This window comes from Acartia tonsa, chromosome 5 (assembly GCF_053477335.1).
Source record: "Acartia tonsa isolate MP-2025a chromosome 5, ASM5347733v1, whole genome shotgun sequence".
In the NCBI taxonomy this organism is placed as follows: domain Eukaryota; kingdom Metazoa; phylum Arthropoda; class Copepoda; order Calanoida; family Acartiidae; genus Acartia; species Acartia tonsa.
In genome coordinates, this window is record NC_137264.1 from 28,652,289 (window position 1) to 28,680,260 (window position 27,972).

General features: G+C 32.0%; 2 protein-coding genes across 5 annotated transcripts in view; one reads left to right on the forward strand and one right to left on the reverse strand.

Annotated features, from left to right (window-relative positions):
- Nucleotides 1-19,161, forward strand: part of LOC145319209 (uncharacterized) — a 40,264-nt gene extending 21,103 nt beyond the window's left edge. For 2 of the 4 annotated variants that reach the window (XM_080161175.1, XM_080161177.1), the window contains 25 exons: nucleotides 2,165-2,292; nucleotides 2,682-2,793; nucleotides 3,800-3,920; nucleotides 4,867-4,966; nucleotides 5,646-5,776; nucleotides 7,389-7,504; nucleotides 7,726-7,782; nucleotides 8,036-8,427; nucleotides 8,589-8,663; nucleotides 8,729-8,842; nucleotides 9,213-9,297; nucleotides 9,706-9,774; nucleotides 9,981-10,096; nucleotides 10,960-11,016; nucleotides 11,139-11,182; nucleotides 11,504-11,618; nucleotides 12,085-12,230; nucleotides 12,703-12,830; nucleotides 14,261-14,328; nucleotides 16,126-16,174; nucleotides 16,818-16,908; nucleotides 17,087-17,156; nucleotides 17,531-17,657; nucleotides 18,013-18,087; nucleotides 18,916-19,161. In XM_080161175.1, the coding sequence (XP_080017301.1) occupies nucleotides 2,165-2,292; nucleotides 2,682-2,793; nucleotides 3,800-3,920; nucleotides 4,867-4,966; nucleotides 5,646-5,776; nucleotides 7,389-7,504; nucleotides 7,726-7,782; nucleotides 8,036-8,427; nucleotides 8,589-8,663; nucleotides 8,729-8,842; nucleotides 9,213-9,297; nucleotides 9,706-9,774; nucleotides 9,981-10,096; nucleotides 10,960-11,016; nucleotides 11,139-11,182; nucleotides 11,504-11,618; nucleotides 12,085-12,230; nucleotides 12,703-12,830; nucleotides 14,261-14,328; nucleotides 16,126-16,174; nucleotides 16,818-16,908; nucleotides 17,087-17,156; nucleotides 17,531-17,657; nucleotides 18,013-18,087; nucleotides 18,916-19,037 (2,708 nt within the window). In that variant the 3' untranslated portion in view covers nucleotides 19,038-19,161. The remainder of the gene's footprint in view (nucleotides 1-2,164; nucleotides 2,293-2,681; nucleotides 2,794-3,799; nucleotides 3,921-4,866; nucleotides 4,967-5,645; nucleotides 5,777-7,388; nucleotides 7,505-7,725; nucleotides 7,783-8,035; nucleotides 8,428-8,588; nucleotides 8,664-8,728; nucleotides 8,843-9,212; nucleotides 9,298-9,705; nucleotides 9,775-9,980; nucleotides 10,097-10,959; nucleotides 11,017-11,138; nucleotides 11,183-11,503; nucleotides 11,619-12,084; nucleotides 12,231-12,702; nucleotides 12,831-14,260; nucleotides 14,329-16,125; nucleotides 16,175-16,817; nucleotides 16,909-17,086; nucleotides 17,157-17,530; nucleotides 17,658-18,012; nucleotides 18,088-18,915) is intronic. The other 2 variants (XM_080161176.1, XM_080161179.1) reach the window with 2 other exon arrangements.
- A 665-nt stretch (nucleotides 19,162-19,826) lies between these two features.
- On the reverse strand, nucleotides 19,827-27,354 carry LOC145319210 (carbonic anhydrase 2-like). Its single transcript, XM_080161180.1, has 14 exons — nucleotides 27,254-27,354; nucleotides 26,804-26,860; nucleotides 25,365-25,455; nucleotides 25,044-25,135; nucleotides 24,729-24,771; nucleotides 24,316-24,378; nucleotides 24,041-24,095; nucleotides 22,992-23,057; nucleotides 22,613-22,673; nucleotides 22,191-22,288; nucleotides 21,116-21,228; nucleotides 20,925-20,964; nucleotides 20,560-20,596; nucleotides 19,827-20,035 (listed from the first exon to the last, which is right to left on the reverse strand). Exons 1-13 carry the CDS (start codon nucleotides 27,312-27,314, stop codon nucleotides 20,570-20,572), a joined length of 867 nt encoding a protein of 288 aa, XP_080017306.1. The 5' UTR covers nucleotides 27,315-27,354; the 3' UTR covers nucleotides 19,827-20,035; nucleotides 20,560-20,569.
- Between the last annotated feature and the right edge of the window lie 618 nt (nucleotides 27,355-27,972).

Sequence of the window (27,972 nt, forward strand, 5' to 3'; positions counted from 1 at the left end):
CCCCTGCCGCCAACCCCTAGCCCTCCTGGGCTCCAAAAAACCCTAAAAATGAACCTAACTTTAATTTTCTCAGAAACCATTCGACCAATAGAGATGATTTCTTAAACTTAAGCTTTTATGGTTATAAACTAATGATTTAGAAGTCACCCCCCTGCCGCCAACCCCTAGCCCTCCGAGGCTCCAAAAAACCCTAAAAATGAACCTAACATAAATTTTCTCAGAAACCATTTGACCAATAGGGATGATTTCTTAAACTTAAGCTTTTATGGTTATAAACTAACTCCTTGATTATAAGTCACCCCCCTGCCGCCAACCCCTAGCCCTCTAGGGCTCAAAAAACCCTAAAAATGTACCTAACCTTAATTTTCTCAGCAACCATTTGACCAATAGGGATGATTTCTGAAACTTATACTTTTATGCTTATAAACTAACTATAGTTTAGAAGTCACCCCCCTGCCGCAAACAAAGTATAGAGTCCCAACTCTTAATTGATTGACATCCTTCTTCTTCTAAAATAGTAAAATAAATCTTTAATTATTAATTCATTAACGACAAGTTAATTTTTTCCCATAACAGCTGAAGTCCAAACTATCTGCACATTTAATAATGCGGTTCCTGAGAAAACTGAGGTTAGGTTATTCCTCTGAAAGTATGTAAAAAAAAAATTACTGGAAATTTAAGCTAAAGTATATTTTTTAGGGGGTTTTTGAGCCCAGGGGGGCTATGGGGTGGGTGACTTCTAAAATAAAATATAGTTTATAACCATATATCTGCCAAACAAAAAAGTAGTTTATACACATAAAAAACCATCTCTATTGATCAAATGGTTTATGAAAAAATTAAAGTTAGGTTCATTTTTAGGGTTTTTTTAAAGCCCAGGAGGGCTAGGGGTTGGCGGCAGGGGTGGGAAGACTTCTAAACTAAAAGTTAATTTATAAGCATAAAAGCTTAAGTTTAAGAATCTATTAATCAAATGGTTTCTAAAAAAAATTAAGGTTAGGTTCATTTTTAGGGTTTTTGAGCCCCAGAGGGCAAGGGGTTGGCGGCAGGGGGTTGACTTCTAAACTAGAAGTTAGTTTATTAGCATTATAGCTTAAGTTTAAGCAATCATCTCTATTGATCAAATGGTTTCTGAGAAAATTAAGGTTAGGTTCATTTTTGGGTTTTTTGGAGTCCTGGAGGGCCAGGGGTTGGCGGCAGGGGGGTGACTTCTAAACTGTAAGTTAGTTTATAAGCATAAAAGCTAAAGTTTAAGAAAACATCTCCACTGGTTAAATGGTTTCTGAGAAAATAAAGGTTAGGTTAATTTTTATGTTTTTTTTTATCCCCGGAGGGCTAGTGGTTAGCGGCAGGGGGGTTACTTCTATACCAAAAGCTAGTTTATAACTATAAAGGTTAAAGTTTAAGAAATCATCTCTATTGGTCTAATGGTTTCTGAGAAAATTAAGGTTAGGTTCATTTTTAGGGTTTTTGAAGCCCCGGAGGGCTAGGGGTTGGCGATAGGGGGGTGACTTATAAACCAAAATTTAGTTTATAACCATAAAAGCTTAAGTTTAAGAAATCATCTCTATTGGTCGAATGGTTTGTGAGGAAATTAAGGTTAGGTTCATTTTTAGGGTTTTTTGGAGCCCCAGAGGGCTAGGGGTTGGTAACAGGGGGGGTGACTTCTAAACTAGGAGCTAGTTTATAACCATAAAGGCTTAAGTTTAAGAAATCATCTCTATTGGTCGAATGGTTGCTGAGAAAATTAAGGTTAGGTTCTTTTTTAGGGTTTTTTTGAGCCCCGTAGGACTAGGAGTTGGCGGCAGGCGGGTGACTTCTAAACTAGAAGTTAGTTTATAACCATAAAAGCTTAAGTTTAAGAAATCATCCCTATTGGTCAAATGTTTTCTGAGAAAATTAAGGTTAGGTTCATTTTTAGGTGGGTTTTGAGCCCCGGGGGGCTAGGTAGTGGGGGTAGGGGGTTGACTTTGAAACCATAAGATGTTCATACCCCTAAAAGCTTAAGTCCAAAAAATTTGCACGGTTCATCAAGTGGTTCCGGAGAAAACCCCTCCCCCCCCCCCAGCATCAAAAAAGCTTCAGTTACGTCCCCCTTTTACTGTAAAATTAAATACTTAGTTTTCTTTTGGTAATTACCTATCCCTATATTTCTAAATATTAGGCAACAAATCTTTAAACTCCCAACAGAACCGCAGGTCTTTCCCATTAGTGAGTCAAGGAGGGCAGAAAAGACGACCTTTGTCGCCGATAAGATCTTCCAACATGGCGGACTCGCAACGTGTTCCACAGGCATGAATATAGAAACTAACAGAATCATGAAAAATGTTCAATACCTAAAGATCTTTTTCGAATATTATACTAAATTTTTTTTTTCAAAATAGGACACAAACCTTTTCTTAAGATGAAATGTACTATTTTAAAAGTTTTGGGTATAGTCCCTTTCGTAACATCGCACCTTATGGGGCGATTCTTCGTATTTTTCACAGTAGCTTTTCTCCTATTTCTAGCCCCAGCGGGGCCAATTACCTAACCCTGTGGGGCAATCACCTAACCCAATATAACCTAAAATAACCTATAAAAAGCCATTTTAAAATACGAAGAATCGCCCCTTATGGGGCGATGTTACGGAAGGGACTATTCCCAAAGTTTTTTTTCCATATTCATTTGAAACTGTGCAGGGCAATAATAAATACTTAAAACCAACTCAAGAAAGCTCAGTTTCATTGGACAGATTAGGATATTTCAAACAACAGAAACTGCCCTTTAAAAGCAAACCTGTCTCCTCTTCAGGCATTGTCCTTTTAGAATTAAAATCTAAGTATCTAATTCATTGTACAGTATTTCAAAACTGCTTTGAATAGAATCTATGTTTATCTTTATTAAGGTGATACCTGGTACATTTTTTGAAATATTAGATTTCTTAATCAATTGCCTGTAAGATAAAGATTTGCAAGTGATCTGTCAATATTAGTTTATTTAGAATTATCTGACAGCCCTTTTGCTATGTGAATATTTTTTCATTATCTTAATTTTTTCCTCTTTTTAGTAAATTGTATCTAAACCTTTAAAATATTTATAAATAATAATTTTACTTGCAAAATTGATCACACCAAGCTACAATTGAATCAAGACAAAAGTAAGTGCCGAGCTCTAAGAGTTATGTATGGTGAAATTAGACATAAAACCATGATGATTCCAGGTAAAACCAAAATATTTCAGCGGGATCTTTTTGAGAAAATTAGATTTAAAAATTTCAAGTTTAATTTTCACCCCCTAAGAGTTGCCGCATAATCATGACAAGAAAAGCAAAGATTATATATTTAAAATTTTGAACAACTTTGCTTTCATAAAGTTTTTCATAAAACCACTCCTGAAGGGAGTTAATTAATTGCCATTTTTATCAGTTGCTTTGCTAAGGTCACGGAAATTCAGCCTTAAATAAATCATATATAGAGAGGTTTTATGAAAGACTTCATAAAAGCAAAGTTGTTCACAATTTTAAATATATAATCTTTGCTTTTCTTGTCATGATTATGCGGTAACTCCTAGGGGGTGAAAATTGAATTTGAAATTTTCAAACTAATTTTCTCAAAAAGATCCTGCTGAAATATTTTGGTTTTACCTGGAATCATCATGGTTTTATGTCTAATTTCACCATACAAAGGTCTTAGAGCTCGGCACTTACTTTTGTCTTGATTCAATTGTAGCTTATCGTGTGATAGGCAATTATTTTTTTTTTAAATGAGTCAACTAAATCATAAATAAAAATCATTTAAAAAAGGACAAATATTTGCAGCTTCTAAAATATCACCAGCAGCCTCCAGACTGTCCTCTGCATCAGCCAAGGCTCCAAGCTCAGCTCCTAGGATGATGAATACAGTCTCCAGAGTAAACACTGGACGAAGAATATCTTCAAGGTACATAGTTTTAAATTTGACTGTGCCTACCAGCTGATTAACTGATTTACTAACCATACTTTCAAATAATAAGTAATTAAACATTGTACTATATTACTTTCACACAGGAAAACTGAAAAGAAAAATTGAATTCAACAATTCTGAGAAGGGGGAAGTTTTGACACCTTTGCGTAAACAGTGAATAAAGGCTTTATCTTTGGACTGAGAGGATAGGTTATTAAAGATAAAATCATTCTTATATGATAAATTTCTCAAGTTTTAAGATTTTTTTGATAGGCCTCTAGGTTCAGGACACGTAAAAAAAAGAATTAAAATGTTTTTTTTAAAAAGATACCTAGAGCACAACAATATGCTTTTTTCTTCAAATATGTAAATAACATTTTAAAAAATGCACATTTTGTTTTATTAGTTGACCTCTAAATCTTTTTTTTCAATTATTTTTACCTGTCCTGTGACCAATTGGAGGCCTACCGCTCTTGAACCTGGAGGCCTGCAGCTCCTAAACCTGGAGGCATATCCAAAAAAATTTGAAACTTGGGAAAATTCATCATATAAGAATGATTTTATCTTTAATAACCTATCCTCTCAGTCTAAATATAAAGCCTATATTCACTGTTTACGCAAATGTGTCAAAACTTACCCCTTTCTTATTATGCTATTGTATAAAGTGTAAATGATTAAGTCCTTAAAAAATCCACAGAATATTTAAAATATAAGACAAGTTAAAAATAAACATACTCTTTTTATTCAGTGTTAAATATTAATTTTACTGAAGGGACGCATATTACTATGTAATTTAACAGTTTAGAACCATTAGAAGCCATAAATAATTTAATAACGATGACATGAGACAGCGTTTCAAGTTATAATTGAACATGGAGCTCGAGCTGGCCCTGGTGACTACAAAATTTTATAAAGAATTAAAGTGTAATCTCTCTTTGAATAGGGATCATGATGATACAGTCACGTCCTTTGCACCTGGTCTTTCATCTACACAAATCATTTCTGATCCTCCATTTGGACGGTTGAGTCCAGTTTACAATAAGGTAGATCAATTTATATTCTAAAGTCTTTGTTTAACTCAATTTCAGGGGTGTATATTCTGCGCAAGATTTTTTTTTTCCCCCTGCTACAAATTCTCCCCCCCCCCCCCTAGTTTTTTCTCACCAAGTAGGGGGGAAAATGGAAAAATATTTAAAGAACTCTATATTTTATTTATTTTATCCCTCCTACCACACATTTTTTTTAGTTTTTTTTTCACCAAGGAGGGGGGGGGGGAAATAGAAAAAAGTTTTCAGTTTTCTTAATTTTTACATTTTTTTCCCCTCCAACCACTTATTTTTTATTCCCCCCCCCCCCCCCCCTCTGAGCAGGGAATTCCATGTAGAATATACAGTGATACACCCCTGCTCAATTTATATCCATTTTTCAATGTCTTTAAGCTTAAAGAATCATTTACACGTTTTAGGTTAAGAGATAAAAAAATATTTAAATGAATTCCTAATGTGTTCAGAAGAAAATAACACCTAGCTAGGTATCTAAATTGTGATCTTATTACCTAAAGATTTTCTTTCATTCGACAAAATAGATATTTAAATTAGTGTGTTGGATGTATGAACATTTTTGAATAAGAATAAATAGTAAATCAAGTGGAAAACTTGATCACTTATAGTTCCCATATTAAGTTTATACTGATATGTAGATATTTAAGTTGAATTTTATTAGGAAATTAGTGATGATGAGTTACCTGATATTCCTGACAATGCTATAACTGATAATGATGTAAACACTAACAATAAGAAGAGACAAAGAAGCAGAAGTCTTTCTCTGAGTTCTCTGGATTCATGGGGAGAAAGGTTTATCGCAGCCTTTAGCTTGCTGCCTTGAAATAATATCTCTAATATTAAGTAGAGTGATGTCTGAATGTATGTTAGTCTGTCCAGAGAAAAACTTAAGATTACACAGGGCTGTGCAAAACCCGGGTTTTTTTAAAAATACCCCGGGGTCGTGGAAAATAGGTGTTTTACCCGGGTTTTAGGGGTTTCTTGGGGGTTTTAGGGGTATTTTGGGTTTTTATAGTTTTTATACTGTAAAAGCTTGAATAATATATTATATAATATGTAATAGACGATCATTTCTATGGCGCAGCGAGTTTCATAGTATTTTCACAGTAGCTTTTCTCTCATTTCTACCCCTGCGGGGCAATTATTACCCCTTAACTAACCTAACCTAAAATAACCTATTAATAGCTACTATAAAAATACAAAGAAAACCACTGTGCCATGAAACTAATTAGGTCCATTCTTTTAATATTTAGAAACAGGCTAGGACATAAAAAAGATGAAAAGTTGGTTGCTATTTACAGGAAAAACAGAAAAAAATGTAAAAATCCTTAAACTGTATGTGCTTTTCTTGCTGATATATCTCTTCCTGTGCCCGTGACAATGGCAAAATCAAGCACAGCAGTCTATTCCTTTGTTAAATACATGCAAGGGGTCAATGAAAAACATATTTTTTTTATATAAACAATGAAAAATAAACTTATTTTTGAAACAATTTTACTTATTTTTAATAAAACCCCAAAAACCCAAAACCCCATGGTTTTTTTAAGGTGGGTTGAAGGGCAAAAAACCCGGGTGGGTTTTGGGGTGGGTTTTTTATCTGCCAACCCTGAGATTACATGAATTGCTGGGCTGACTTGGCTCTGCTTTGGAAAATATCCCTAGCGGTCATATTATTGTTTAATGATATTTTCTGGGGAGGGGTTGTGCAGTGCATGGTAGAGTTCCCCCCCCCCCCCCCCAAATGTATTTTTATTCAATGTAACAAAAGTAAATGTGACGGGGAACAACCACACCAAGAGGCGTAGCCCCCAATAAAATCATAATAACCCATCACAAATAAATTTATAACTAGCTGCCATGGTTAATGTTTTTTTACTTAAATTATATTTATAATACAAACTAGAACGATTTTTGTCTGTTTGTTTGTTTGTTTGTAGCGAAGGATCTCGCTAACCGCTGAACCGATCGGGTTCTCCTTTACAGGGTAGCTTCTCATAGGTCCCGGGAAGGTTTATAACTATTTTCTTGGGGGGTGGGACACCCGCAACCCCCCCCCAAAAAAAAGAAAAATACCAACCCCCCAAAAAAATATTTGTTTTCTTTTAAAACTAAAATTAAAATAGTGGGGTCGACTAACCCCCCCCTCAAAAAAAAATCCCCCCCCCCCAAAAAAAAAAACAAACTTTTTTTTCTTTTTTATTTTAAATCTAAAATACGAAAAATTGGTTTGATCAAACCTCTTGGGGCAAAGCCCCTAGAGGCTAGGGGCGAAGCCGCTAGTAGAAAGATAAACTAAAGGAAGAAGAAAACAAGCAGACAGCAGACAGACAAAGAAAAAAACAGTGAGTTAAATGGAAAGTTTAACCTAATTTTTATATAAAAAAATACTGATTTGATATTTTAGGTCACCCTCCCCCAAACCAAAAGGCTTCATACCCTCAAGCGCAGCTGATATCTACAGAGAAACAATACAAGGTCTAAGGGTCTTTAGGCCACAAGAAAAACCAGTTGTTGTTGAAGGTGAAGCCACAAAATTTAAAACTGTTAAGAGAAGGGACGAACAAAAATTATGAGAGATACTTTTTAAATGTTTTTAAAAGATTTTGTTATTGGTAATTTGGTAATCTTTGGTAAAATACTTGGTAATTTGGTAATTTGGTAAAATACTAATGAAATACAATTCCCTTCTTCATTACAAATACTGAATAAATGCAAATTAATGAACTAAAACTTGTTTGCAGAGTTGTCACCCTGTAAATCTTCAAGCCAACAACCAGAATCTTCTGAAATATTATCAGGTTTATTTTTACATTGTTGCATTTTCATGCCTTTCCTTTAAAGTCTTAACAGACGACCCTAAGATTGTTTGGTCAAGTAAATAAATTTTGCCTTATATCAATAAAGAGAATAAAGTTAGAAATCATTGATGGACACTCTTGGAAACTAATATTCTCAAAATATACAAAAAAATTACAAAAGATTAAAAGTTGTGGAATTATAGGTACATAATAATTTCCTATCTCTTTTCTTATATCTTTTTTTTTTCTTTAGAAGATGATTGGTTGGTTGATGATATAGGTGAACAGTTGGCCACAAAGAAAACTAAGAAAAATAATCAATATATCAGAGAAAAAAGAAGTCCAGACAGACATTACAAACCACAAAGAGATTCCAGTCCTCTAAGGAGTCCAGTCAGGGTTTCTAGTCCTTCTAGAAGTCCAATGAGACATAGTCCTTCCAAAAGTCCTTTCAGACGATTTAGTCCTTTGAGGAGCCCAGAAAGAAACTCTAGTCCCCTTGGGGACATTGGCAGTCCAGTTATAAGTTCAAGGATTTCTAGTCCTTCGAAGGATTCGGATAGCAGAGTTTCCAGTCCTATCTATCCAAGAGCAGAAAGTCCAGTTAGGGATCAATCTTGGGGCTCCAGACTTTCAAAACTTAAGGTAAAAAATATAATAGTGATTGCTATCAATCAATGATTTTATAGTAAAAATATAATTCTTTTAAAAAAAGCAAACAAAGGTTTGTGTACAGGAATTACCAGGAAAGGTTGTTGTTTAAAGATGGATGTCAAGAAAGAAAACTTAAATATTTTTTCTTGTAGAAAAGACGTGATAATAACAGACTTGATGAGAGTACTACATCAACTGCTCCAGTGAAATTCAAGGAAAACCAACAGGTTCATTTATTTAGTGATAAATCATTTTATCCAGTTTCTAAAAATTTACTCATTGACATTTTTAGGCTAGAATGATTTGTGAAACAATAAAAGATTCAACAATGAGATCCTCCTCTCCAATTCTAAATGAGAGTACAATTATGAATATTAGTCAAATTCTGCATGATACCACAGTAAAGGTTTCTTTCTTAGTAGTGGAGCTACTCTATACTTCACTTTATTTGTCCGTCAATTCGTAACAATATTGAGAAAATTTGATTTTATGGCTGCTTTTTAAGATTGACTGATTTTTAGTATTTTAATTTTTTGGTCCGTTGCTCTATCAGTAATGGTACAAAATAAAATATTACATATACAAGACAAAAGATTTGTGTTTTTATTTAAATATAACCTTGATTTATGACCATTGAACATAAGCTCTTTAAATAAATTGTCCGCCCATCCACAATTTTTGTTCTTTGTTTCTTATAGAAGTTATCATCCTTTTTACTGTTTGATTAAGTATTGTTTCATAGGGTTAATTTTTATAACACTTTTTATGGTATTCAGGTAGCAAAGAAGCCAGCTGTTGGACGAATGAAAGTGCAGGTTCAAGGACGATTGCTGATAGTTCCTGTTGTTGAAGATTCTACAGGTAGATTGAGGGATAGATAGTTGCATAGATAATTGGATAAATAGATAAAAAAAGATCGAACCAGACGGATTTATTTTCAAATATAGTGAATTTATACAACTATAGGATGTGTAGGAATTTTATTATACGCCTTTGTTTACATAACTAGACCTTATTTCCTAACCGTGGCTTACTCTTTATTACCTAACCATATTACCTAAACATCGGTTCTTGAAGGGCGTTTGACCATATAATCTTGCACATCATTAGGAGATACATAAAGTAAGATTTTCTGGTGTATTCCGTTCTCTAAGGTTAGGCTAGGTGTAGGGAAAGATAGTTAGGTAGAAATATAGAGCATACATAGATCGAGGCAGATAGATAGATAATGATATCACTGAATTATAATGATTTTATTGATAATTTTAGTTGAAGAGTTTAGTAAGATGGTTAGTGCAAGGTTTGATGGATCCAGGACACTGTTAAGCCTATCAACAGGTACATTCTTTTTCAAATCATCATTTGCCAAAATTCGTGTAACAAACGTATCCGCATGTCTTCATTTTAAAGTAAATGTGACTTTATGAAAGGTTATATTTTTAATTAAATTTCTAGTTTTGATATTTAAAATTTTATTATTTTATCATGATATTCACTGCGTAGCTGCTCTGAAAAAATGTCTATCGTTTATACCAATTTACTAGACGAAGGGGCCGAGTTGTATAAGTGTGATCGTCTACTAGATGTTGTTAGCCTACAAGACACTCTTGTGGCATCCCCCATAGCCACGAGTATTCAACCACCCCATGTGAGATTCCAGGTATTGTATTTATATCACATTATGATTGTTTTTAATTTCACAACATTTCTTTGTCTAACAATTTATATAAATACTAGCTATACTAGCTATGCATTGATGAAAGGCAAAACTTGAACATAAATATATGGAATGCGTTGTCGAAATCAAAATTTCAATTTCGCCATATCGCTCAAATAAAAGTTGATCTTTTATGGTCTACTATTAAATTTTAAAAATTGAGGGGGCATGAACTATATGTAACTCTCCCCTCAGGGCACTGACTCTGTCTTGATTTTTTATTATTGGTTTTTTTTTTAAAGTAGCTGATAGCGTCGGAATTGTAAACACGAGGGGCAGGTAGTTGTCTTGATTTTACATCTATTCTTATACATTTATAGGTCTACTTTATTAATATGAAATTGTTTTAGATTGTAGTCAAGGTTACAAATATGTTCAAATTTTGGACCGAATTCAGTTTGGGATTCTTACAAAAATCTGCCCAAAAAATTAAACGGAATAATCCGTGGATTCTGGATTCTTATTTTTTTGACGGATTCCGGATTCTAGCAATGCCTATTTTAAAGGACTTTTTAAAAATAAACTAAGGGATTAAATTTTACCGGGTACTGGGAAGAATCTAAATTTCACGGTAGTTTTTCTCCTATTTTTAGACCCTAGGCCTACAGCAGCCAAAATGACTCGGTTAAAAATTAAAATATTTATTCGGACCAAAAAAATCCTCAAGACGCTAATTTTAGCCTAACAATTAATAATCCGAATCCGTTATTAAAATAACGGATTCCGGATTCGGATTCTGGATTCCAAAATTGTCCAAAAATTGACGGATTCGGATTGCCAACCCTAATTTTTTTCTTGCCTTTAAGGATATCTGCAGAAATCAAAATATCGAGCCACCAAAGAACATCCTCAAACCACTTGAAAGGAAAATCATTAAAGAAGTTTTATCTTAAAATAATAATATTCAATTGTCATAAAAAAATTCTTGAACTTACAAGATGCCAATCTAATCCATTCTAAAACTTTTAATGATTTTATTTGTAACAGAATAGCGGATAAGGAAAAGTTGGTGATAAATCAGCCACTTAAACAGGAAATTAATTGAGTCAATTATTTAAAAATCTGGCGTTCAAAATGATTTATTCATGTGAGTCCGTTCCTCGGATTTATTGCAATATGTTTGAAACCTATAAAACAAAAAATCACAATTATTTGAAACAATTTCTAACCTAAAATGATTAGTTAAGCCTGTTTCTGAGTCACTGCTTTGCTGTTTTGGTTTGTTGATGTCCAAGGATCGGAATCATACTTATTATTGCATGTATGCTATAGTCTTTGTATAGAATGTCTATTTCAATTTTAAGCTAGGCATTAATATTATAATTCTCTAATAATTGACCAATAATATTGACAGGAAACGTTTGCTAATGTATTTCTAGCCATAGAAGGATATTTCCAGCTTCAAGAATTGGATCTGAAATATTGTAAGCTAGGCAGGGATTCCATCCCGCTACACCTTCATAAGGTAATTTTTATATTATATTATGTATATGTTGATTTAACTTTGGTATGCTAATTTAAATGGAATGAATACAGTAAGACACCGTGAACTTAATAGTAAGACGAAGAGGTAGTTCAAGTTGGAAAATTTCCTTTATAAATAGTTATTTCTCGCATCGTATTTTAAACAGCCTTCCGCGGATACAGAATGTACAATTATAAGATTAAAACCAGTTTTTTTAGGCCTGAGGTGCCGAAGGCACGGGTTAAAAAACTGGTTTCAATCTTATGATTATACATTTTTATATTCGTTGAAAGCTGGATATATTACTATGCTAGACATAGGTTTTTCGTATGGATGAGAACCGGTTCCTATCCACCGGATTCGAATGAATACGAGAAATATACTTACACCGTCTTCTACACTAGACCAAACTACTCAAGCATGCACTAAACATTTGTAGATATAGTCTAAAATTGATATTTTTCAGGTTTTTCAATCTCTTGTTCATTTACAAAGCTTGGATTTATCGCATAACCAAATAACAACAGCAACACTGGAAATGATGGCACCCCTTCCAAAGAACCTTACCTCTCTCAACCTTTCAGATAACCAGCTCCAGTCTGCTAATTTAATGTAAGTTATTAGAGCGAGAATAGATTTCTCCAAAAATAGGATATTAATGTAACATGTTGGACTGTCTTTGCTCTTTATTTTTTTTAAATTTTAGTGCGGGGAGGATGGGTTAATTTGGTAAAAATATTTCACCCCTTATCTGTTAAAATTGATAATGTATAAATATACTACAAAATAATCTTATTTAATAAGAATAATGATTTCAATCATATCTTTTGGTGTTGGGGGGGGGGGGGGGGGATTTTTGGTGAGGACGCTACATTTTGAATTTGAATGTTACACTACTATCCATAGTGCAGTTGCAAGTCCAACTTCTATTAACTTCCCGGGAACGAAGGTAGACTTGACAAAGATAGAAAAGTGTAAGAGGAATTTTATATCTTTCAAATTAGCAAGGAAATTATACTGCTTTGCATTTGCGAATGTACACGGATATTTTAGTTATTTTCTAATAATGCTTGTACAATGACAGGACACTTGGAAAAGTATTGAATAGTTGTACTGGCTTGGGCAAACTTAAACTATCCAATGTTCGTCTAAACAAAGCTATGCTGAAAAATAGCCAGGAGGGGTGTGCAGACTTTCAACAGGCCGTAAAAGGTAAGATTTTATGCCTTTTTGAAATAAAGGCATATTTATGGTTTCACCAATCTTGTTTTATTAGTTATTCTCTGTAATATGATAACAAGACTGTAACGGTCATAATATAAAATTTAAAAAAGCATTTCCTCCTAAATATGCTTTTTTAAGTAGATGGATAAAATTAATGGGGTGAAGAAAAAAAACACTAACTCTCTTCCTATATAATACAGTGTATTTTTTTTAATGAGAACTTTTTTGAATGCAATTTTACCCCACTTTAAGTTATCAGAATTTAATGATTAATGGCTTATTTTCTTCGTTCTTTAATACCATTAACAGAACATCAAAAAAATATTAAAGTTTTTATTTAAAAAGTACAGAAAAATTAAAAATTAAAAACTTAGGTGTCAACACTCAACATCTAAAAATGGTTTTAGCGCATTTTTCGGGTATAGTCCCTTTTGTGGCAACGCAACTTAATGGGCGATTCTTCGTTTTTTTCACAGTAGTTTTTTTTCCTATTTCTAGCTCCTGCAAGGGCTCTAACTCTGCGGGATATTCACTTAACCCAATATAACCTAAAATAACCTATAAAAAGCCATTTTAAAAATACGAAGAATCGCCTCTTTAGGTGCGTTGCCACGAAAGGGACTATTCCCCATTTTTCTTATGCTCAAATCTTCTATCCTTTGCAAGAATGGCTGCAAAAAGTTTCAAAGTTGAGATATAGAGTTTAAAATTTATACAGATATTATTGGAGACATGTACTAGAACATTTTAAAGTTTGAAGGCCATATATCAACCAGGGAGGGAAAAGCAACTCCCCCCCCCCCCCAAAAAAAAAAGATGAGAACCGAAAAAGTTTCAAAAATGAGTTCTTGATACATTTTTTGTCACTATACTGTTTAAAGAATCAGTTCTAGACGTCCATAACCACTTCCAAAGGTATTTTGGACCTCAAACAAGTAAATGCGGAGGTATAATTCTGAATCTTATTAGATATTTAAGCTTTTTTGGTGGGCCCAGGTAAAATATAAATAGTGGTGGGGATAACTCAACATAATGTATCAACCTCCCACCCACCCCTTAAAAAATTTGAATTTTCAGTCCCCTAAGGTTGACCAGGGTAGAAGATTTGAGCATACGCAAAATTTAGATGTTGACACTTAAGTTTGGAATTTTTGATTTTTCTGTACTTTTAAAATAAAAACTTAAATATTTTTTTGATGTTCTATTAATTGGATAAGATTGCTTTCAAAAAAGTTCTCATTAAATACAATTACACACACTGTATAATTGGCTAATTAACGCATTACCTACATAGTTTCAGATTGAAGGAATCCGTGCTTTTTAGAAAACGCTTTAAGTAAAAATCATGGCAATATGAACCAGTAAAATGCCTATACTTTGTTCTTATCCTTTTATATTAATATGTTTTTACTTTTTAGGCTTATCAGAATTGGACATTTCTAACAATAGCGAGTTAGAAGCCCGAGGTTTAGAGCTACTCTCAAAGGTAAGAAGAACATATATTTCCACAGTGCCTTCGAAGGTGCTTTGACTTTTGTGTCAGAACCTAAATTGGGACAGAGTGCATTTCATTACCCTAGGTTAGGTAACTTCATTTCACTTTTTAATAAAATCTACAATGCAGCGGTTTTTGAAAAAATTAGATTTGAAAATTTCAAGTTCAATTTTCACCCACAAGGAGTTGCCGCATAATCATGACAAGAAAAGCAAAGATTATTTATTTAAAATTTTGAACAACTTTGCTTTTATAAAGTTCTTCATAAAACCATTCCTGAAGTGAGTTAATTAATGGTCATTTTTATCAACTGCTTTGCTAAAGTCATGGGAATTCAGCCTTAAATAAATCATATATAGAGAGGTTTTATGACAGACTTTATAAAAGCTTGTTGTTCAAAAGTTTAAATAAATAATCTTTGCTTTTCTTGTCATGATCATGCGGTAACTCCAAGTGGGTGAAAATTTTATCTTTAAATTTTCAAATCTAATTTTCTCAAAAACCGCTGCATTTTAGATTTTATTGAAAAGTGAAATGAAGTTACCTAACCTAGGGTAACGAAATGCAATATGTCCCAGTTTAGGTTCTGACACAAAAGTCAAAGCACCTTCATTTGCACTGTGTTTCATTAGCTTATTCTATGAAAATTAATATATTTAGAAATATATACGAATATTTAATTTTTTTCGTTTTTTTGTAATTTCTCTTGGGAGGGTGGTGGTACCCTCCCCCAAAATAGTTATAAACCTTCCCGGGACCTATGAGAAGCTACCCTGTTAAGGAGAACCCGATCGGTTCAGCGGTTAGCGAGATCCGTCGGTACAAACAGACACACAAACAATGTTAATTTAAAAAAAAAACTCTTAAGTGTGGTACTAGTCATATCGGGCACTATTAAAAAAAAATTCTATTTTATTTAAATTTATAGAAGGAAAAATGCGATATGAATTTTTTAGCATTTAAAAAGATAGAATAATTCCCACTTCTTAGTTAGGGAAAAATAGGTTGCGGATAAATCCGTAAACGTTGTGAGTTTTAAGTTAAAAACAGTAGTAGAACGATAAAAATTTATGTTAATTTTTAAAAAATGTGTATAGTTCTTTTTAATAAGAAATACACATATTTAGCGAATATTATCGTTCTACTACTATTTTTAAGCCTTAAAACGGTCCTAGGACAAACGCGGGAGTCCCAAACGTCGGAGTGGACAAACGCAGGAGTGTTAAAATATTAATTTGATTGAGTATTTCTTTACAGATTAGGTTAGGTTAGGATATGAATGTACAAATAAGCCCCCCGCAGGGGTTAGGCATTTAAAAAACCTAAAAGGTAGTCTAAGATAGGTTAGGTTAGGTTAAGTGTCCACTCTTGCGTTTGTCCACTCCGACGTTTGGGACTCCTGCGTTTGTCGTAGGACCCTTAAAACCACACCTTTACGGATTTTACCCGCAACCTACTTTCCCCTTTATATGATGTTTTGTCCATTTTTTAGTATTACTGACACTTTGAATTCTTCAAAGCATTTGACGATATCAACAAAATATTTAGTAACTTTTAGACAAGTGAAAGCCTTTGTAAACAATTAAAGTGCAGCCAATCAATTCCATTTGATATTGCGAGAAATTAAATATTTTCTTGGCGTAATACTTGCTTTATGTAACGGAAGGGAAGTGGATAAGAAGGGAGGGGGGGGGGGAGAAATAAGAGAAGAGGGTTGTGGGGAAATTTTCAGAATCACTTTCTTGTCCCTAATTAAGTAGGAAAATTAAATAAAGAAAAATTTTTCAGATCGTTCCTAAAAGTCTGGATAAATTAGACATATCTAATTTCACAAAAGGTAATACAAATCATTAATTTAAACTTGAAGAATCTCAAAAAAAGAATTGGTTAGGGACAGTTGCATAATAGTTATTTCTCGCATCGTATTATAAACGGCTTTCCGCTGATATAGAAAGTACAATTATGAGATTAAAACTAGTTTTTTTAGCCCCGAGGTGCCGAAGGCACCGGCTAAAAAACTGGTTTTAATCTTATGATTGTACATTTCTATATTCGTAGAAAGCTGGATATAATACGATGCTAGACATAGTTTTTTCGTATGGATGAGAACCGGTTCCTATCCACCGGATTCGAATGAATACGAGAAATAACTTTTACCAGCCGGTTTTTGTTTTAGGTCCAAAAATGTCTAGTTTGTGGTGAGAAAAGTCACATTTTCAGAAGAAAAAAAATTATTGCAATCTTTAGTACGAAGAATACCGTCTAACATAAATTATAATTTTTAATATTTCAATAATAACCAACAATAGACCCACTAAAATAGGCGTATGCTGTAAATATAAAATACAAATATCACAACAATATGGTTTTGAAGAAAAAATATTCTGTTCACTTTTATTTGTAATGCATTTAGTGCAACAACCCCTTCTTGATGTTTTAAAAACAATATTGTACTTGACATCCTAGAATTAATATTTCAGAAGCTGACCCCGAATGTTTGAAAGGACTGGTCACATATTGTAAAACAGATCAACAACTAAAAGGAGTGGAACTACAAGATTTATGCATGAGGTAGGTTTGCAATATAATTTTTCTTGTTTTTATGCGAAGCTACTATTGTTCTTTATGATGTATTCTAAGTCTATCCATTTAATTCAAATCTATTTAATTATATTATTGTTCCCTTTGCACCTCCTTCCTTCACTTCCAGATGAATATGTTTTAAATCTTAATCTAAAATTTTTTTTAGGGATTGTAAGCTGACAGGAGAAAATATGCATGATTTAGACAAAATTATTCTTAGACTAGAAAATATCAAGGTAACAGTTATTTCTCGCATCGTATTATAAACAGTATTCCACGAATATAAATATGTACAATTATAAGATTAAAACCATTTTTTATATTTGTAGAAAACTCTGGATATATTACGATCGAGGCTTGAAGACATAGTTTTTTCGTATGGATGAGAACCGGTTCTAATCCACTGGATATTATTCGGTTTCGAATGAACACGATATATTATATTATGCAACGTCTAACATAACAATTTAAAAAGGCATATAGCTTTTACCTTTTCACCTATTATAAGATAAATGCTTTCTCGTCGTTCGTATGGTCACAAAGACCTCTAAAACAATGGGCTTTCCAGTTTACAAGTATAAAAGACATATTAACAAAATTTGTATTTTAGAAGCTTGATTTAAGCAAGAACAATTTTACCGGAGGTGACATAGCTCAGTTATTATCTAAGATTATTGAATGTGAGGTTCCTCTGACAAATTTAAAGTTAAATGACTGTAATCAGCTATTTAATTCAGGTATATTCTACTTTTTTAGTATAAATATTTTCTTAATTAGATTTGTAAGTGTATTTTTTGGGCACGGTAAATGGAAGTTATAAAGTAATACACTCAGGCGTGTCCGTAGGGATCTTTGGGTGTGAACGTTTTGGGGATGAAAAAGGGGGAATGGTTTTTTTCACACGTTTTGAATGATCACCTTATTTTTTCCTCCTTTTATCTTAACCTCCTGTTGATCTTATTTTATAACAAGACTTTATAACCAGTGTAACTTCAAGAAATTATCTGATGTTTTAAAAAACATCATGATTTGATAATTGTGCTTTTTTCTGATTGAATAAACCTTTATTCTTAACACTTGCTTAATTTCTAGGGGTAGAGGAATTTCTGGATAAATTGGATGAATTTATGAATTCTGGACAAAAGATGAATTACCTTTCTCTTCCAGGTAGTAACCATTATTTTAAAATCCCAGCTATTCTGCATCATTGGGAACAGGATTATCGATCTCGTAATCAAGTGTTTGATCCCATTTTATACCAACAAGAAAATTAATTCTAAAAAATTAAAAACCTATACTTAATTTCAGCTGTCGTTGGGGGCCAATCTAGGGCTGGCTATCCGCCGAATTTTGGGTCGGATTCGGATTTTTACAAAAATCCGCCTATAACAAAAGTGGATTAATCAGCGGATTGCGGATTCTTTTTTTTGAGGATTTCGGATTGTCGATTCTAGTAATATTTTTAAAGATCTTTTTATAGATGAAAAAAATCTTAGCCCCTACAGAGCCTTTACTTAACCTTACTTAACCTAACCTAACCTAAAATAAGCATGAAAAGCTATTGTGAAATAAAATACAAAAGGCTTTGGATGCTACCCACTATTTTACTTGTAGTTAAGAAGCAAAAAAAAATTGGTTTTGTCTGCTACATTTTAATTATAAAAATTCTAGTGCTACAGCCTACAATAGTCATAAAAATTAACAATCAGAATCCGAAATGTTTTTTAGCTTTCTAGTATGTTTCTAAATGTGCTAAATACTTTAATTACGAGATAGGTAATGCACCATTAAACTTTCCAAAGGAGAGAGGGGACATTTGGACTATGAATTAGACTGATACTAAAAGCTTTATAACCACGTTTCTAAATCGTTGGATCAACAACTTTGGTTACTTTTATGAATTTTAATTGGTTGGTTCAAAAACAGTAGTATTCTAACTTTTTAACCATTACTTTAATCTAAAAAAGGGGTATTTTTTCATAATAACAATTTTAGTTGGCAACGAAGAGACAGAAGCAAGACTAAACAAAATCTGGAAGAGTTTTTGGTCAGCTGACGCAGTAATTCAAAATAATGATGAAAATATTGTTTTTAAAGTTTTAGGAGACTCATTATAAAATTTTTATTGTTCACTTTTTTAATGCTATGAACCTTTGTATGTATTTATATTATGATTTTAACTTTAATGATAATATTATATTTTATTTTATTCTATAAACAAATAAATACAAGTATTGACTATTTATATTTTCTTGTTCGTACCACTAAAGGAGGAACTGATTTCAAACTAAATATTGAACCCAAAGCGACTACAGACACAAATGAAATAAAGCAATATAATTGTATAGGTAACTTGGATCTAAGAAAAAAATTCTGGATTAATATCCAGATTTCATCAAATTTAACGACGAAGAAAATGAATTTCTTTCATTTATACTCGGTAGTTGCTAAAGCATTAACTGAAATAGCAGATGTTTATGAGAATAATATAATTGAAGGTGTATAATTATTCTGAAATTTAATCTAAAGGTTTACAATGAAGGGATCTAAAGTGATTAGATGGCCGATAAACTGATGTACATCCCTAATAATAATATACAAAGTTGCCCCCTATGTAGATGACATTTAGTGGTTAAAACGTTTGAACACTCATCCTAATGAATCAACCAATCAAAATTCACTAAAGTCGTTGAGTCAACGAATAAGAAAACGTTATTATAAAGCTTTGGGGACTAGTGTTATATCCAGCCCGTTGTCCTCTCGCTGCTTACAATGTTTCTTATAAAATGAAATGAATTTGAGTTTATAGCAGGTTCTAAAAAGCCTGATCATAAGCCTTAGCACACAAACATCATCTACCTAATTTTCATTAGTTTCCTACTGTACATATAATAAACATGGTGTTTTGTAATTAAAACTTTATTATTTATACTTTTTAAAAAAACGTTTTTACAAAAACAGAAAAAAATTTAAATAATACTAAAACTTATTACAATGATACATATGTACAATAATATCTAATATTTTCGAAAATATTACAGTTATTAAACTATATTTAGATTGAAATTGAAATTCCATTTTCAAATAGTCTGATCATTTTGTTCTTCATTAAAACCTAGATAATTATATTTGTCATTAAAGTTATTATAATAAAAAAACATATGCTTTTTATTATTCTATCTATAACAAGTTGACATCCTTTCATTTAATTGCAATAAAGGGGTAGTTTCACGAAATGCATTTGAACTTAATTTAGTGAACCGCATATTTTTTGCTAGTTAATGGGTTAAACTATATTTATATGGCATATATTTGAAAGAATTTAAATTTTCTACCACGTAGTTTTTAAAATATCAAGACTTGAAAATCGTCTTTTTAAATTGCATATATCACAAAAAGACGATTTTCAAGTCTTGATATTTTCAAAACTACATGGTAGAAAATTTAAATTCTTTCAAATATATGCCATATAAATATAGTTTAACCCATTCACTAGCCAAAAATATGCGGTTCACTAAATTAAGTTCAAATGCATTTCGTGAAACTATCCCTTTGAAATAAAATCAAGAAACCATGTTGCTCAATTTTCACTATATTCCACAGCAAAAGAAAAAAAACTGCTATTAGATTTATTTTAACCTTTTTTATTTCACATGGGGACTCCACCTACCAAAACCTGATAATATTTAAAAATTATTTTTTTATGCTGTCCGTGTAAATGTATATTGATCGACTTGTGTAATATTTTCATATATCTTTTATTTACAGGATATTTATTTTATTAGTTTCCATTTTTAGCTGTAAGGTGTTGTTAATCTATAATTCTTTTAAATAGGGAAAGGTTTAATTATTTAGAATGAGTATAAAGTCCAACCACCAGCCAAAAAAAAGCTCAAAACTAACTCAGAATAATCTCCTCATGCTTCTTAAGCATGGCTCGGCAGCCGTGCGTCAGCTGCGACTAAGCCTGATTTTAATATTAATTTATAAATTTAAATTCTTACCTCTCTACCATTCAAAGGCTGAACAGGGCGGAAATTGGGACTGAAAAAATTTAATTATGACAAAATTAAAATAAGATTCAAGTAAATTTAACTGTAAATGTCTATTGTTAAGATAAAGCTCTGTTTTTTTTTGCTTTTAACTGTTTCAAGGTTAATTGTGTTAAAATAATAGTTCTATAATTATAGCTTACGTGAACTTATTGAATGCTCTGAATGCCCTCATCATACTTCTGGTGACCTTGATCATTCTTTGGAAAACATGCCATTGAACTGATTCATAACAGGGAGGAGTTGTCAGGGAACCCTTAATAAGAAACGAATATATAGAACTACAGTGTGTGTTTTTTTATGAGAACTTTTTTAAAAGCAATTTTACCCCACTTAAAGTTATCAGAATTTTTTTCTTATGCCTAAATCTTCTTCCCTTTGCAAGAAAAAAATTGGATTTTCTGTAGTCGACTTTGGGGGGCCAGTACTCCCTCCCTGGTTGAGATATGACCTTAAAACTTTGATATGTTCTAGTACATGTCCCTAATAGTATCTGTATACATTTTTAGTTCTATATCTCAACTTTGAAGTGTTTAGCAGCTATTCTTGCAAAAGGTTGAATATAAGAAAAATGCGCTAAAACCATTTTTAGATGGTGACACCTAAGTTTTGAATTTTAGATTTTACTGTACTTTTTAAATAAAAACTGAAATATTTTTTTGTTGTTCTATTAATTGCATTAAAAAACGAAGAAAATAAGCCATTAATCATTAAATTCTGATAACTATAAGTGGGGTAAAATTGCTTTCAAAAAAGTTCTCATAAAAAAACACACTGTACAATCCTCTACTTATTGACATATTGCAAGAATTTTTATTAATTTTATCTTTAAATTATAGTAAAGACATAACTGATGCTAAATACAGAAAAATGATAAAAATAAATTTAAAGTTGAAATTTAGCACATTTCTTGAAGAAATCCTTAAACTGAAGTAACAGGATGTCTGTTTGTGTGGTTGTACTGAAGGATCTCGCTAAACGCTGAACCGATCGGGTTCTCCTTAACAGGGTAGCTTCTCATAGGTCCTAAGAAGGTTTATAACTATTTTGGGGGAGGGTACCACCACCCTCCTAAAAGAAATCACAATAAAATTGAAATATTCCCGCCGCATAGTTTCGCTAGCGTAGTGGCGCTGCGTAGAGACATGAATTTAACAGCTAATCGACACATAGACTACATAACAGTTGTAAAGAAGGTACACTACTAAAAATACTAACTTCATAGTAAGCATATCTGTCAGCAACTTTTCTAGGCTCAAATCCCAGGATGTCAGTGAGGGAAACTTCTTCAATGTCCAAAGTTTTCAGTTTATCAGCTTAATTAGAAAAGTTTTAAATTTGTTTTTTTTTTAATATTAAATATAATCTTAACATAATGCTGTCCTTGAAGTCTCTGATTTAAGCATGTACCACAAATTGGCACAGCAAAGGCGCTAAACTGGGTTACTAATCCCACCCAAATAAAAAAAAAATTGGGGGATGCCTTCTCCTTAAGCCTAGCTGGCTATAATAATTGCTGGATAATAAAAAAAACCTCAGCTTGAGATCTTTGAAATTTAAGAGAGCCAAGACATATTGATCTCATACTTAGGTGTTGACATGTAATTAATTCTTAAAAACAAATTTAAGATTATCTTTTCCTTTCATTTTTTTCAATCCTCTGGCAATAGTTTTCATTCCCTTGGTGGACTCGTCACTTATCTAAAACAAACATTGATATCTTCATATTTGATGAATTATTAAGTTAAGAATTTTGTATTGGTTGTTTCATTAGGTGCATATATTTAACCATTTGGTAAGATTGGAATTTAGTAGATTTGAATAGTATAGGTTTAAAGGAATTATTCTAGATTTTTAAAAATCTGATAAAAGATGAAAATCTGATATTTAAAAAAAAAACTTGATTAAAAACCAAAAAATCCTATGACCTTCAGTTTGTAATAGTTATATAAATTCCCATTACATGAAATGCTGAGATTGTGAAAGGGGTGGAACATATAATTATTATTGTGCACTTACTTTAAGGAAGAAACCTAGAACCACAAGTCCATCTGGCATACTAGCTGCTTCACCAAAGCTTGCATACTAAAATTTTAACAAATGCTATATAATATTATTTGAAACATTAAACCAGTGGCGTACAAAGGTTTTTGATACCCCCCTCATGATTTTTTATCCCAACTCCCTTGAACCCAAATGAAGGGGTGTGTGTTTTTTTTATAGTTGTGGATGTTAGGTAGGTGGATACACACTACCCTAATTGTCTATCTCCTCTCTCAAAAAATCTTAAAATATTCCTTAATTGTCTTTTTTGACCTTTGACACCCCCCTTTGTTGTATTAGTGGGGTGTAGACCCTTGTCAAGAGGGTATTATCCATCCCCTTTAATTTTCCTAGGAAGTGGATACAACTCCGCCCCAATGTAATTGGAATATAAGACTGCTTATTAAATATCATAATTTTTGTCTGTTTCATCTTCCTTCAAATTATTTTGGTAATTTACTGAAATTTTTAGCCAAATTTGTATCTTTTTTTGTTTTTTAAGATAAATAAACCAATAATACTAGAAGGTATAAACAAACCTATACATAGGACTTTCAATGTATTTCGCAGGGGTATAAAGAGATAATACAATGGCCGATAAATTAATTACATCTCTAATGATGACACACTAAATTTCCCTTTCTATGTATTAAAACCAGTGGTTAAAACTTTTGAACACTCAACTTAATAAACCAACCAACTAAAATTCAGTAAAAGTCCCCAAAGTTTATAAGCCAACGAATTAGAAAATGTTATTATAAAACTTTGGAGACTAGTGTAGTGACAGCCCATTGTCCCCTCTCTCTCTCTGGTATTTGGAGTATTACTAGAAATCAGGAATAAGGTATAACCATCAAGCGAAATAAATCTAAAATAATATTGGAGGGGCAAATGGAGAGGTCGTCAATTTTATGATGTGTTGCCCTCCAACGACAGTTGAAAATCACGTATAGGTTTAATGATTTCCCCCCGAATTAATTTAATTGTTGGTATAAGCTGACTAGAAATACTTATGAATGAAATACCTTTGTGTTCCAGTGGACAAAATGAACCTCTCCAGGATAGGCTTCTCCATTCACCCTAAATACGTCCAATTATAGATTTCGTTCTAGTCATTAATCTAACTATTGAATTCAAAATCTTTAAATATAAATTTACATTTAAATAAATTGAATCGTTATTTATAAAAAAAAAGAACTTTTAAATGCACTTTGAAATAGTGATAGACAAAATTAGATCTCTGACTCGTACATTTAAATTCATTTTTTGCCCTATTTGATTGTTTAATAGTGACACTTACAAATGTTCAGAACCATCAGCATTAGTTTCTCCCCAATGGAAGTGAAGTTGCTCAAATTTAAACCTAAATCAAAAAAATAACATTTAATTTTTTTCAAATAACGTCGTTCAAAGATGTACCTATTACTGCTAAATCAGATGCGTGATATTATTGGTAATAACGGGGGGGGGGGGGATACCTTAGCCTAAAATAGTTGAACTCATTACCATGCAGAGTTAGGATATCCAGACAAATGTCGAGTAATCCAGGGGTTTGTTGTTTACAATAGTTTGGATTTTAGGGCCTTGTCCACTGACAAAATAAATTATTATAGAATGTTTTACTTAAATTTCACTATTTAAAAGTTGGGGAACTTATAAAATTCCATTGAAAGTTGCAAACAAATATCCATGGATTTTTTTTAAATGACTTACTTTTCCATAAAGTAACCTCCAGAAATACTTGGAACCTTGGATCCTAAAATATAAAATAGTATAATAATAAAGATGCTATGGAAGTACACAGAGGCGTCCACAACCCTGGCTAAACCCTGTGCTCGCTACTGGATGTAAAAATGGGTTTAAATAATATCTTGTCTAAAATCATTGTTTTTTCTAAGTTCCTTTTCCTTTGCTTTCTTTATTTACACTTTTAGTTTAAATGTTTGTGTCTCTGTGAGTTTGTCTCAAATAATCTAGAACTATTTTTATTAGATTATTGTTTATGTGTACTTTTTATTTTAAAATTACCTTTGAACATAAAGTTGATATTGTGGTCGGTTTTGATAAGTGTGGCTGGTTGAGAGTATCTGTACTTTCTAAAATCTATAGCTGGTGCCTCACTAAATAGATTAATAAGTATGTATATAATGTATATAGTTTATGTAAATAGAAAGTAAAAAGTTTTTTTGGTCTGAGACTAACTTAAAATTTTGGAAATTGTTAGTCAGAATTGGTTGTATTTTAAAGGGAAGGTGCACTTGACTGGTATATTAATTGGAGACAGGTTCATATCACCAGAGAAGATAGATATACATAGATAGATAAATGGATAAATAGATAGATATTTACCTTTGTTCTGGCAAGTACTTGATAGGTAAATCAATAGGAGACTGTTGCATATCATTACAAATAGAAGAACATACTCCCCAGCCAGCAAAATCTAAATAAAATTTGCGCTAGGAATTTTCATACTATTTTGGGGGTGGAGTCACACTATAGGTGTCCACTGTCAACCCCTCGTGACAAGGGTATACATTAAAAAGTAATGAGGGGGGGGGGGATTAATTATTGTTCTTAGCAAGTCAATTTACCAGACAAAGGACGCCTTTTTTTGTTAACTCATTTCTTAATCAATGCATTCTTGAATACAATAATTTAACAATTCAAAGCAGCTTGACTATGACAAAGCCTTTGATAGATAGAATTACAAATATATATGATTTTAGCAGAGAGGGAGGGGGCAATGCCATTTGAATTACTTGTTCATTGTCAAGAAAAAAACAATGTAGTGTAAGTGATACTGGCCCCCATAGCTTATAAACTCATTCTTCCATTTGTAAGCTTAAAATGTTTAGGGTTATGGTTAGACAAGGAGTAAATTATACCAACTTTCCTACCAATGCTAATTTTGATAGAGAAAAAAAGGAGCGATGTTGTTTATCATAATTAGGGGTGTTATTTATTTATCATGCGTTTAACCCCTGATTATTTTCAAAGAAAATATAAAGCAAAGTATTTATTGCATTTAATCTTGATGAACATGTGTTGTTCCACAAGAATGAATAGCTTAATTACTGTCACAAAATCCTTAAGATTTACTGACTATTTTTAAAAGAAAATTTTTTCTACAAAATGGGTGATCCTTTATTCCTTAACAGAGAGCTTTACTCCGTTTACTTATTTATAATTGTATACATATCTTATTATCTGATTATTTTCAAAGAAAATATAAAGCAAAGTATTTATTGCATTTAATCTTGATGAACATGTGTTGTTCCACAAGAATGAATAGCTTAATTACTGTCACAAAATCCTTAAGATTTACTGACTATTTTTAAACGAACATTTTTTCTACAAAATGGGTGATCCTTTATTCCTTAACAGAGAGCTTTACTCCGTTTACTTATTTATAATTGTATACATATCTTCGATTTTATTTTTTGATAATATCAACGTAGAGGCTGCCCCATTTATGGTTAAATTTATTAATTCATTTTTTAAATGTACAAATTTTTAAGGCCTACGTTATGTGGGCCTTGACCACATTTAATGTATTTTCCTACACTCGACAAAAGCAATGTCAATGTTGCTCATCCGAATTGGGGCATATCGATAATATGTCATTAATGATCATTTTTACATAATCCTATTTAGTTAATATAAATATTATTCAACTGAGCTCTTAAATTTGGATATCAAATAAGCCTTTTATTTGATATCCTACAGATGATATAAACCATGAAAATTGCATGTCAACATAATTTTGGCAATTTCATTAAAGTTCTTACCCTTGTAGTTCCATGGACAACTTCCACCAGCTTTGTAGATCTGCAGTGAGTCCAATCCTTAAACAATACTTAACTGTGTTTTATGTAGTTTCTTATTATCCAAATCATATTTTCAAGAATCGCTTCGAAGCCGATTAATATCCGCTGGATTAGAGCCGGTTCTTAGCCTTACTATTTAAGCATTGTATTACAGACAATTTCCACGAATATTAAAATAAAAATAGTAAAAATAATACCAGTTTTGTTGACCCGGGCCTTCGGCCCTTTAGAGCTGACAATACTAGTTTTAATCTTATAATTTTTCATTTCAATATCCGCGGAAAGCTGTTTATAATACGATGCGATAAATAACTTTTACTTGGTGAATATTATACAAAACAAAGACAAAAAATTATCTAAATATTACAGTACATCATACATTATCAATATAATATTAGAAAAAAAGCTTACCAACTCCATATGCAAGATTGCATACTGTAGATAGAACACAAACAACAATGATATGTCTCATTTTTACTGTAATAAAAGTATTATAAATTAACAGTATAAAAAATTGCATAGCAATAACTGCTTGTTTGTAAACTAAAATTATATTTGGGTCAACAAATTTCTTTCATTATATCTAATTCTGGGCACTCTAGAAATATCCAAAAAATCTAAGAATTCTTAAAATAGAGTTGTTTAGTTATTAATTACAATTTAAATGTTTTAAAAACTCATTTAGCATATATTGTTTTTTCTGATTGAAATGAAGAACAAAAACATTTTTTATTTTTACGTAATAAACGGGCAATTTTCTGAATCATTTTAAAAAAATTGCCTCTTTATTATAAACAAGGATGACAACATCCATAAGTAGCGAAGCACAAAAAATTGTGGATGGGAATACGTACATTGGTACAAGTAGATTTAAAGTGTATTTATTAAAATCAAGAATAGATTTATTGGAGAAAATAAACACGAAACCTTGTTTTATTTTGTATGATGAAGACGGTTAAAGTAAATTACATACTAGATGCACATAACGATGGGAAAAAATATTTTGAAACTGTTAATGCAAAAAAGTTTTAAAATTGGACCAAAAATACCAAAGATATGGGGAAATATGTCAAACATATAAAAATAGCCAAAAACCTGCTAAAAGGCAGTTTGGCTGCCATTGTTTCTTT